The sequence below is a fragment of the Salmo salar genome, chromosome 09 (assembly GCF_965601325.2).
Source record: "Salmo salar chromosome 09, fSalSal1, whole genome shotgun sequence".
Classification (NCBI taxonomy): Eukaryota; Metazoa; Chordata; class Actinopteri; order Salmoniformes; family Salmonidae; genus Salmo; species Salmo salar.
The window spans coordinates 104728564-104741528 of NC_138299.1; the positions used below are offsets into that span (position 1 = coordinate 104728564).

At 43.0% G+C, this 12965-nt stretch overlaps 1 protein-coding gene across 1 annotated transcript in view; it reads right to left on the bottom strand.

Annotated features, from left to right (window-relative positions):
* Window positions 1-12965, bottom strand: part of LOC106560686 (netrin receptor UNC5A) — a 246842-nt gene that overhangs the window by 984 nt on the left and 232893 nt on the right. Inside the window, 4 exon segments of the mRNA XM_082956110.1 lie at window positions 1-3654; window positions 10724-10767; window positions 10769-10909; window positions 11210-11374. The exon segment at window positions 1-3654 is cut by the window's left edge and continues 984 nt beyond it. Of these exon segments, the coding sequence (XP_082812236.1) occupies window positions 3489-3654; window positions 10724-10767; window positions 10769-10909; window positions 11210-11374 (516 nt within the window). The 3' untranslated portion in view covers window positions 1-3488.

The following is a 12965-nucleotide window of genomic DNA, read 5'->3' on the forward strand; positions in this document are numbered from 1 at the left end:
GACAGTAAATAGAGTCTATAGCTGTGTATTCTGTTGACAGTAAATATAGTCTATAGCTGTGCATTCTGTTGACAGTAAATAGAGTCTATAGCTGTGTATTCTGTTGACAGTAAATAGAGTCTATAGCTGTGTATTCTGTTGACAGTAAATAGAGTCTATAGCTGTGTATTCTGTTGACAGTAAATATAGTCTATAGCTGTGCATTCTGTTGACAGTAAATAGAGTCTATAGCTGTGTATTCTGTTGACAGTAAATAGAGTCTATAGCTGTGCATTCTGTTGACAGTAAATAGAGTCTATAGCTGTGTATTCTGTTGACAGTAAATAGAGTCTATAGCTGTGCATTCTGTTGACAGTAAATAGAGTCTATAGCTGTGTATTCTGTTGACAGTAAATAGAGTCAATAGCTGTGTATTCTTAGTTTCATGGTTAGAATATCTGCCTCATTTGATGTGCTGTTGTGGAAAAGTGTTGTTGGGTAAAGTGGTAAACTCACAGAGGAGGTGCAGTGTTATCAGGTATCCTCTCTGTGTCTCTCCAAGGTGTTAACAAGACATAGGAGACGGGTGACCTGTCTCACACTCAGAGAATAAGAATTCCCCGCCTTCAGCACCCAACGTTATGAATTATGAAAACACTAGGCTGCATAAGTAACTATTTGTTTTGGTGAAAGTAATTTGGGAGAAGATAATTAGTTGTCCGATTTTCTGCCGGCAGTTCTTTCTGTTACAATATTCACCACGGAGGACAAAGGATCTCTTCTGAACTTCCCTTCTGGTTTAAAATGCTGCTTCAACAACTCCTCTCTCACTGGCTTAGTCTGCATCCAAAATGGTGCCCTATGGTCTATACAGGAAGCCATTTCATACACACATACACTACCATTCAAAAGTTTGGGGTCACTTAGAAATGTCCTTGTTTTTGAAAGAAAAGCATTAATCAGAAATACAGTGTAGACATTGTTAATGTTGTAAATGACCATTGTAGCTGGAAACGTCAGATTTCTTCATGGAATATCTACATAGGCGTACAGAGGTCCATTATCAGCAACCATCACTCCTGTGTTCCAATGGCACGTTGTGTTAGCTAATCCAAGTTTATCATTTTAAAAGGCTAATTGATCATTAGAAAACCCTTTTGCAATTATGTTAGCACAGCTGAAGACTGTTGTTCTGAATGAAGAAGCAATACAACTGGCCTTTAGACTAGTTGAGAATCTGGAGAATCAGCATTTGTGGGTTCGATTACAGGCTCAAAATGGCCAGAAACAAAGAACTTTCTTCTGAAACTCGTCAGTCTATTCTTGTTCTGAGAAATGAAGGCTATTCCATGTTAGAAATTGCCAAGAAACTAAAGATGATGTGTACTACTCCCTTCACTGAACAGCGCAAACTGGCTCTAACCAGAATAGAAAGAGGAGTGGGAGGCCCCGGTGCACAACTGAGCAAGAGAACAAGTACATTAGAGTGTCTGGTTTGAACACAGGAGTGATGGTTGCTGATAATGGGCCTCTGTACGCCTATGTAGATATTCCATAAAAAAATCTGCCGTTTCCAGCTATTAACAACGTCTACACTGTATTTCTGATCAATTTGATGTTATTTTAAAGGACCAAAAAATATGTTTTTCTTTCAAAAACAAGGAACAAGGAAGTGACCCCAAACTTTTGAACGGTAGTGTATATATGAGAGCGAGAGAGAGAGAGAGAGAGAGAATATTCCCTATCTCACCTTAATAAGCTGAGGAATTTTATAAATACGAAATCTCACCATGAGACATTTGGTACTATTAAATTTGAAAATAAAATTAGGTCTTGAGCTTAGAGTAAAACAATTGTAGAAACCCTTTCGGAAATGTATCTAACCGATAACTTAACATTTCCTCTAAAAGGCATACCCATAAATAGAAAATATTGATTTGAGAGCATTAGAACTGTGGAACGCCTCAACTGATATTACAGACTCTGTCACTGTGGTGAGGTTTCACTTTGACTTGATACAGGACTGCGACAAAACAATCTAACAGAATGTCTAGGGAGATGTGTTAGAATCATGACATAAAACCTATCGCCTGCCTAAAAGTCCAGCTCATTTTTTTTTTACTGCCTGTTTAAACCTTAGGTGATGACAGATGAAGAAACAGATCAGATTACACCACAGGGTTAATGGATGGACAGCGAGTGAAGTGTTATAGACCCTAGTGATAACTTTTGTGGGTTTTTTTCCTTCACAATATGGTCCAGCCAGTTGCAGAAATAAATCGACTCTGATGTTTGACCAGTGACGTAACACTTCAAATTTCTCTGGGAGGTTAAGATATGAGATATTGAACGTGATCATGTTTGTCTCTGACTAAACATAAACAGAAATAATCCAACTTGACATTGTGACATTGTCTTTTCATGATAACCATGAATAATATGATTATTTTGCATATTGTTACTTTGTGGCAAAGTATGGCCCATGTGTTGGTAAATGCTTGTCGATCATCTCATCCTAAGTCTCTTGGATATGAGGTTATACTTTAAACCTTGATGGCTACTGAACTTGACTTAAACAACATGAAAAGCTCTTTGTGCACCTGTCTGACATAGTTATATACCATACCGTGTACCAGATATCTTCTCCGGTCCTGTGGCATAGTAACTTTGGACCAGGATTCAATCTGATCATGCTTTGTCGAGTACACGCCTTTTAAAAAAGGCAAAACCAATTCAGCCGACATCTGCAGCGTTTACCTTGAATGTGATCTCCGCAAATGTGGGGACATTGCGTTTAACAGATGCATTGTCGACAGCGCTATACGGATTGAATCCCTGCCTTACTTTGACAAAAGCACATCACTCAGAAACAACTTCACAGGACCAGCTCCCTCCCAGGTCCTGCTTTCTCCAGACATCCAGGTTCTGAATGGAGACATGGGGGGATAGATAGATCTAACATAACATACATGAACCCTGTTCCCAAATCCCGGTTCTGTTTAGCTCCTCTTGTCTCATAGAGGAGGGGAGAGAGGGGGAGTGTTCCGTTCTCCTCTTCTCTCCTCTCTTGTAGGGTAGGGGAGAGAGAGGGGGAGTTTTCCGTTCTCCTCTTCTCTCCTCTCTTGTAGGGTAGGGGAGAGAGAGGGGGAGTGTTCCATTCTTCTCTCCTCTTCTCTCTTGTAGGGTAGGGGAGAGAGAGGGGGAGTGTTTCATTCTCCTCTTCTCTCCTCTCTTGTTGAGGAGGGGAGAGAGAGGGGGAGTGTTCCGTTCTTCTCTCCTCTCTTGTAGAGGAGGGGAGAGAGGGGGTGTTCCGTTCTTCTCTTCTCTCCTCTCTTGTAGAGGAGAGAAAGGGGGGGAGCGTTCTCCTCTCTTGTGTCTGTATATTCTACCCTGTTCCAGTCCTCTCTCTCTTTAGGGGGCCGATCACAAATGGCACCCTATTACCTAGGTAGTCACCTACTTTGGTGCACTATCTAGGGAATAAGGTGCAGTGTTGAACAGAGCCTGGGCTAGCACTCTCCGTCTGAGACCAGGAAGATCATAGCTTCCTGCTTGCCGATGTCGGCCATGACGGTAGCCAGCTGGTTCAGGTTTCCACTGTGGAAGTGTTGGGCCTCCCACAGATCCAGAATCACACTGGTGGGACTCGCCCTGGACGCAAAGAAACTCATGTGCCTGGAGAGGAGAGGAGGGGAGAGGAGAGGAGAGAGGGGGAGAGGGGGAGAGAGGGGGAAGAGAGATATTCATTTTCGTTATTTATTTGATATCTCGTAAAGTTAATTAATCCAGTCATTTTGTCTCTGTGTTGTTTCTTGTCCTATGTTGACGTGTCCTTCCCACAATACTGTGTGATGTGATGAACAACCATCAAGTTACTGACGTACTCTGTGTTCCTCTTCATCCTTACTATACTACACACTATACTACACTATACTACAATATGCGAAACACTATACTACACTTCACACTGTACTATACTACACACTGTACTATACTACACCATACTATACTACAATATGATACACACTGTACAACACTTCACACCACACACCACACTACAATATACCACACACTATACTACAATATGTTAGACACTATACTACAATATGCCACCCACTATACTACACTATACTACAATATGTTCGACACTATACTGCAATATGCAACACACTATACTACACTATACTACAATATGCTACCGACTATACCACACTTCACAATGTACTATACTATGCACTATACTACACTATACTATACTACAATATATTGCAATATATTACTACACACTATACCACGCTATACAACAATATGCTACACCCCATACTACACACTATACTTCCCTACACCACACATTATACAACACTATACTACAATATGCTACACTATACTACCCGTCTTAATGTACTATGCTACGCACTATACTACACACTATACCACACTTCACAATGTACTATACTACACACTATGCTACACCGTACAGCACTATACTATATGATACAACACACTACACTATACATCACTATACTACATTATGCTACACACTATACTACACTGTACTACAACATACTGTACTATACAACACACCACACTATACTACACTATGCTACACACCATACTACACTTCAGAATATACTATACTACACACTATACTACACTATACAACATTATGCTACACACTATACTACACCTCACACTACTATACTACACACTGTACTACACACTATACTACACTATACTACACTATAGCTACACTACACAATGCTGCACACCACACTATACTACACACTGTACTATACTACACTATATTACACTGCACCACACTATGCTACACACTATACTACACTACACACTATACAACACTATACTGCATTACGCACAATGCTGCACACTGTACTACACTATACTACACTATGCTTAGCTACACACTATACTACACCATACTACACTACACACTATACTACACCACACTATATTACACTATACTACACTATGCTACACACTATACTACACTATGCTACACCACTCACTATACTACACACTGTACTACACTGAACCACACTATACTACACTTTGCTATGCTACACACGATACTACATGCCACTACATTATACTGCGCTACACACTATACTACACTATGCTACACCACTCACTATACTACACACAGTACTCCAATATGCTACACTATACTACACACTATACTACACACTGTACTACACTATACCACACACTATACTACACACTGTACTACATACACTATGCTACACTATACTACACTATACCACACACTATACTACACTGTGCTACACTATGCTACACCATACCACACTATACCACACCATACTACACACTATACTACACACTGTACTACACTATGCTACACTATACTACACACTGTGCTACACTATGCTACACCATACTACACTATACTACAGACTATACTACACACTGTACTACACTATACTACACTATGCTACACTATACCACACACTATACTACACACTGTACTACACTATGCTACACCATACTACACTATACCACACTATACTACACGCGGTACCACACTATACTACACCATGCTACACTATACTACACACTGTACTACACTATGCTACATTTTGCTACACACTGTACTACACTATACTACGCTATGCTACACTATACTACGCACTGTACTACACTATACTACACTATACTACACTATACCACACTATACCACATCATTCTGTCGCGATCCCTTCATCCGCACAAACAAAACATTACTCGTTGACTACAGTACTCATGTCATCTAGTTCTTAAGAAAATTATTTATATTTTTTTGCACTGTACTACACTATGCTACACCATACTACACTATACCACACTATACTACAGGCTGTACTACACTATGCTACGCTACGCTATCATACACTATACTACACTATACTGCACCATGCTACACACTGTACTACACTATACTACACTGTACTGCACTATTCTACACACTGTACTACACTGCACACTATACTACACTATACAGTATTACACTATATTACATTCCACTATACTACACTATATTACACTGTACTATACTATACTTAAGCAATAAGGCCCGAAGGGGTGTGATATATGGCCAATATACCACGGCTAAGGGCTGTTATTAAGTGCCTGGACACAGGCCTTAGCCGTGGTATATTGGCCATATATCACAAACCCCCGAGGTGCCTTATTGCTATTATAAACTGGTTACCAACATAATTAGAGCAGTAAAAATGTTATGTCATACCCGTGGTATACGGTCTGATATACTACAGCTTTCAGCCAATCAGCATTCAGGGCTCGAACCAGCCAGTTAAAAATATATTATACTTCTGCAAGCCATTCATTTTAGATGTCTTATCTCTTCCCCATCAGCAGTTAGGATCCTCCTTTTTTTACATTTGATTATAAAACTGTCCATTAATCCAACATAAATCGCACATAAAACTTTTAATAAATCCCATAAAGAACGTTGACATTTAAGTAGGAAATGAACTTTTCTGCTTCCAGGCCCTTGACCTTTCAGATCAAACCCAACCAATCAATAGGCCTAAATGCAGTGACCCCTGTCCTTTCTCACATGTTGGCTGTGTTCCAAATGGCACCCTATTCCCTATACAGTGCACTACATTTTGACAAGAGCCTTAAGGGGCTCCCTATGGGCCCTGGCCAGAAGTAGTACACCGTATAGGGATGGAATAAGGTGCGGTTTGGGACACAGACCAGTCCTTCAGCTCAGTAGTGTATGTGATGTGGAGGATGGCCGCGTCTAGTATCTTCCTCCCAGAGGTATCTGGAGTGGTTTGTTCCATGTAATGGCCTTTTGCTGATCCTCTACTGTCTAGGGACTTCAAGCTGAGGGGGGGAAACTAGCCTAGAGGTTGCGGTAGAGGGTTGGGGTCGGGGTGTGAGGAGAGGTTGGAGGGTAGAGGAAGACCAGCAAGCCTGTCAGTCCTTCAGCTTCACCTTGAGAACGGTTGGATAGGGAGCACAGCTAGACCTTTGTAATTCTCCACTCTCTCCTGTTAACCTACTGGCTAAGTTGGTAGAGCATGGTGTTTGCAACGCCAGGGTTGTGAGTTTGATTCCCACGGGGGACCAGTACAGGGGAAAAAATGTATGAAATGAAATGTATGCATTCACTACTGTAAGTTGTTCTGGATAAGAGCGTCTGCTAAATGACTAAAATGTAAATGTAAAATCACTTAAATGGAATGACAAAGCATTCAGACTATTTTACAGGCTTATTTTCAGCGAGGGTGTGTGTGTGTTTGGACATCAAACACACAGGCAGGCAGGTGGGAGAAGGTACTGTATTGTATTCTACAGTAACACATCACCTCACCATCCCAGCCGACATACAGGCCCACAGCTAACGGGGGCCACATCTAACAGGGCCACAGCTAACAGGCCCACAGCTAACAGGGCCACAGCTAACAGGGCCACAGCTAACGGGCCCACAGCTAACAGGGCCACAGCTAACAGGGCCACAGCTAACAGGCCCACAGCTAACAGAGCCACAGCTAACGGGCCCACAGCTAACAGAGCCACAGCTAACAGGGCCACAGCTAACAGGCCCACAGCTAACAGGCCCACAGCTAACAGGGCCACAGCTAACGGGCCCACAGCTAACAGGGCCACAGCTAACAGGCCCACAGCTAACGGGGCCACAGCTAACGGGGCCACAGCTAACGGGGCCACAGCTAACGGAGCCACAGCTAACAGGGCCACAGCTAACAGGCCCACAGCTAACAGGCCCACAGCTAACAGGGCCACAGCTAACGGGGCCACAGCTAACAGGGCCACAACTAACGGGCCCACAGCTAACGGGCCCACAGCTAACAGGGCCACAGCTAACGGGCCCACAGCTAACGGGCCCACAGCTAACAGGGCCACAGCTAACGGGCCCACAGCTAACAGGGCCACAGCTAACAGGGCCACAGCTAACAGGCCCACAGCTAACAGGGCCACAGCTAACAGGCCCACAGCTGAAACCATGATTTGTAGTAAACTGTACCAGTGAACCAATATGTTTAAATTGTCATTAAAAAAGGACTGTGTGGAGATTACAATGTGTTTTTCACATTACAGGGTGAAACATCAGTTTACAGTATCTGGTGTACTGCAGAAACAGCCTTTCATACACTGTCCTGTAGAGTAGAGAGAAACAGCCTTTCATACATTGTCCTGTATAGTAGAGAGAAACAGCCTTTCATACACTGTTCTGTATAGTAGAGAGAAACAGCCTTTCATACACTGTTCTGTATAGTAGAGAGAAACAGCCTTTCATACATTGTCCTGTATAGTAGAGAGAAACAGCCTTTCATACACTGTTCTGTATAGTAGAGAGAAACAGCCTTTCATACACTGTCCTTTATAGTAGAGAGAAACAGCCTTTCATACACTGTCCTGTATAGTAGAGAGAAACAGCCTTTCATACACTGTCCTGTATAGTAGAGAGAAACAGCCTTTCATACACTGTCCTGTATAGTAGAGAGAAACAGCCTTTCATACACTGTCCTGTACAGTAGAGAGAAACAGCCTTTCATACACTGTCCTGTATAGTAGAGAGAAACAGCTTTTCATACACTGTTCTGTATAGTAGGGAGACAAAATTAAATATTGACATTTGATGTTTTATCGATTGGTCACGTTTACCTCTGTCTGCTTGTATTCACACACACACACACACACACACACACACACACACACACACACACACACACACACACACACACACACACACACACACACACACACACACACACACAAGATCCCAGATTGCCCCTTTACCCGACAGAAGACACGTTCCTTTAAGATCCCAGATTGCCCCTTTACCCGACAGAAGACATGTTCCTTTAAGATCCCTGATTGCCCCTTTACCCGACAGAAGAGAGTTTCCTTTAAGATCCCAGATTTCCCCTTTACCCGACAGAAGAGAGCTTCCTTTAAGATCCCAGATTGCCCCTTTACCCGACAGAAGAGAGCTTCCTTTAAGATCCCAGATTGCCCCTTTACCCGACAGAAGACACGTTCCTTAAAGATCCCAGACTGCCCCTTTACCCGACAGAAGACATGTTCCTTTAAGATCCCTGATTGCCCCTTTACCCGACAGAAGAGAGTTTCCTTTAAGATCCCAGATTGCCCCTTTACCCGACAGAAGAGAGCTTCCTTTAAGATCCCAGATTGCCCCTTTACCCGACAGAAGACACGTTCCTTAAAGATCCCAGATTGCCCCTTTACCCGACAGAAGACACGTTCCTTTAAGATCCCTGATTGCCCCTTTACCCGACAGAAGAGAGTTTCCTTTAAGATCCCAGATTGCCCCTTTACCCAACAGAAGAGAGCTTCCTTTAAGATCCCAGATTGCCCCTTTACCCGACAGAAGAGAGCTTCCTTTAAGATCCCAGATTGCCCCTTTACCCGACAGAAGACACGTTCCTTAAAGATCCCAGACTGCCCCTTTACCCGACAGAAGACATGTTCCTTTAAGATCCCTGATTGCCCCTTTACCCGACAGAAGACACGTTCCTTAAAGATCCCAGACTGCCCCTTTACCCGACAGAAGACATGTTCCTTTAAGATCCCTGATTGCCCCTTTACCCGACAGAAGAGAGTTTCCTTTAAGATCCCAGATTGCCCCTTTACCCGACAGAAGAGAGCTTCCTTTAAGATCCCAGATTGCCCCTTTACCCGACAGAAGACACGTTCCTTAAAGATCCCAGATTGCCCCTTTACCCGACAGAAGACACGTTCCTTTAAGATCCCTGATTGCCCCTTTACCCGACAGAAGAGAGTTTCCTTTAAGATCCCAGATTGCCCCTTTACCCGACAGAAGACACGTTCTTTTAAGGGAACTAAATGGGAATGGATTAGGTTGAGGCAATCAAGGATAATTGGACCTGTACTGAGCCAATCAGGGATAATTGGACCTGTACTGCACCAGGCCAATGTGTAATTAATGGAGGTAAATCCAGCTGATGAGACAAGTGTACGTAATAGACTTCATTACCAGGAGGAAGTTACATTGGAAGGTAATTGATCAGGGTTTTCTCTCTGATTCTTTCCTGTTTAAAAGAAGCCTGATTTAAATGAGAAATTTACTGGGCCAAATTAGCTGTGTAAAATCATGTTAAATGGGAGAGGCATCAGCCCAGTCCCAAACCAATATCGAATCTCTATACCTAGGCCCAGTCCCAAACCAATATTGAATCTCTATACCTAGGCCCAGTCCCAAACCAATACTGAATATCTAGACCTAGGCCCAGTCCCAAACCAATATTAAATCTCTATACCTAGGCCCAGTCCCAAACCAATATTGAATCTCTATACCTAGGCCCAGTCCCAAACCAATACTGAATATCTATACCTAGGCCCAGTCCCCCAAACCAATATTGAATCTCTATACCTAGGCCCAGTCCAAAACCAATATTGAACCTCTATACCTAGGCCCAGTCTAGTCTAACCAATCTTTTAGGGCCTTGTTCACTCCCCCTAGGGTTATGTTTAGGGTCGGTGGTTATGGTTAGTCACCTGTCCAATTTGAGTCTCTAGTTTAGGGTCGGTGGTTAGGGTTCGTTACCTGTCCAGTTTGAGTCTCTAGTTTAGGGTCGGTGGTTATGGTTCGTTACCTGTCCAGTTTGAGTCTCTAGTTTAGGGTCGGTGGTTATGGTTAGTCACCTGTCCAATTTGAGTCTCTAGTTTAGGGTCGGTGGTTAGGGTTCGTTACCTGTCCAGTTTGAGTCTCTGGGCCAACAGTCTCCAATCGGCCCCCGTTGGGACAAGGTGTATCCAGGCTGGTGCAGATCTTCTGCCTGATGAGATAGGGGATCTGGAAAGCACTGGGTCCTGCTAGAGCTGACCCGCTAGGGTTAGTGTCCATCAGCAGGAACTCCGGGTCCAGTGGCCGACTGTCCTATAGGGCCAGATGAATATATAAAAGGTTATATAGGAACATATAGAGATATACACAAAGAGAGAGTTCCAGCCATACACGTCCTGTATAGCTACAAGCCGTGAACTATATAGTCCAGGGGACTGCTGTCTTCTTAGGTCATATGAACCAAATAAAAACAGGATTAGAGTATAGACAGTAGTAGCCACACACATATTAAAGAACTGTATTGTTAAGAGCCAAAAAAGAGTCCATCTCTTTGAATCACATATCTTGGAGAGGCACATTGCGGAAATACATCAGATGTGACCTGAGTGTTACCTTGGCGATGTTGAAGTCGAGGCTGAAGCTCTGTCCCTCCCCCTCTACCTGCCAGACACACAGCTGACAGGTGAGCTCACAGGTACTGAGGTTGAGCCGCTCCAGGGTGAAGGTACAGTGGAGGAACCGCTGGGAACCGTTCCAGATGTGGTAGAATGGGATCTCCTAGAGAACAAGAACAGAATAACATTACGGTCTAGAACACAACACAATACGACCATTATAAAGTAAGGTTTCAGATGTGACAAGCTGACCCGTGAGCAGGAGCTTATCATTATCTTAGTTGACTTACAGTGCCTTGCGAAAGTATTCGGCCCCCTTGAACTTTTCGACCTTTTGCCACATTTCAGGCTTCAAACATAAAGATATAAAACTGTAATTTTTTGTGAAGAATCAAAAACAAGTGGGACACAATCATGAAGTGGAACGAAATTTATTGGATATTTCAAACTTTTTTAACTAATAAAAAACGGAAAAATTGGCCGTGCAAAATTATTCAGCCCCTTTACTTTCAGTGCAGCAAACTCTCTCCAGAAGTTCAGTGAGGATCTCTGAATGATCCAATGTTGACCTAAATGACTAATGATGATAAATAGAATCCACCTGTGTGTAATCAAGTCTCCGTATAAATGCACCTGCTCTGTGATAGTCTCAGAGGTCCGTTTAAAGCGCAGAGAGCATCATGAAGAACAAGGAACACACCAGGCAGGTCCGAGATACTGTTGTGGAGAAGTTTAAAGCCGGATTTGGATACAAAAAGATTTCCCAAGCTTTAAACATCCCAAGGAGCACTGTGCAAGCGATAATATTAAAATGGAAGGAGTATCAGACCACTGCAAATCTACGAAGACCCGGCCGTCCCTCTAAACTTTCAGCTCATACAAGGAGAAGACTGATCAGAGATGCAGCCAAGAGGCCCATGATCACTCTGGATGAACTGCAGAGATCTACAGCTGAGGTGGGAGACTCTGTCCATAGGACAACAATCAGTCGTATACTGCACAAATCTGGCCTTTATGGAAGAGTGGCAAGAAGAAAGCCATTTCTTAAAGATATCCATAAAAAGTGTTGTTTAAAGTTTGCCACTAGCCACCTGGGAGACACACCAAACATGTGGAAGAAGGTGCTCTGGTCAGATGAAACCAAAATCGAACTTTTTGGCAACAATGCAAAACGTTATGTTTGGCGTAAAAGCAACACAGCTCATCACCCTGAACACACCATCCCCACTGTCAAACATGGTGGTGGCAGCATCATGGTTTGGGCCTGCTTTTCTTCAGCAGGGGCAGGGAAGATGGTTAAAATTGATGGGAAGATGGATGGAGCCAAATACAGGACCATTCTGGAAGAAAACCTGATGGAGTCTGCAAAAGACCTGAGACTGGGACGGAGATTTGTCTTCCAACAAGACAATGATCCAAAACATAAAGCAACATCTACAATGGAATGGTTCACAAATAAACATATCCAGGTGTTAGAATGGCCAAGTCAAAGTCCAGACCTGAATCCAATCGAGAATCTGTGGAAAGAACTGAAAACTGCTGTTCACAAACGCTCTCCATCCAACCTCACTGAGCTCGAGCTGTTTTGCAAGGAGGAATGGGCAAAAATGTCAGTCTCTCGATGTGCAAAACTGATAGAGACATACCCAAAGCAACTTACAGCTGTAATCGCAGCAAAAGGTGGCGCTACAAAGTATTAACTTAAGGGGGCTGAATAATTTTGCACGCCCAATTTTTCAGTTTTTTATTTGTTA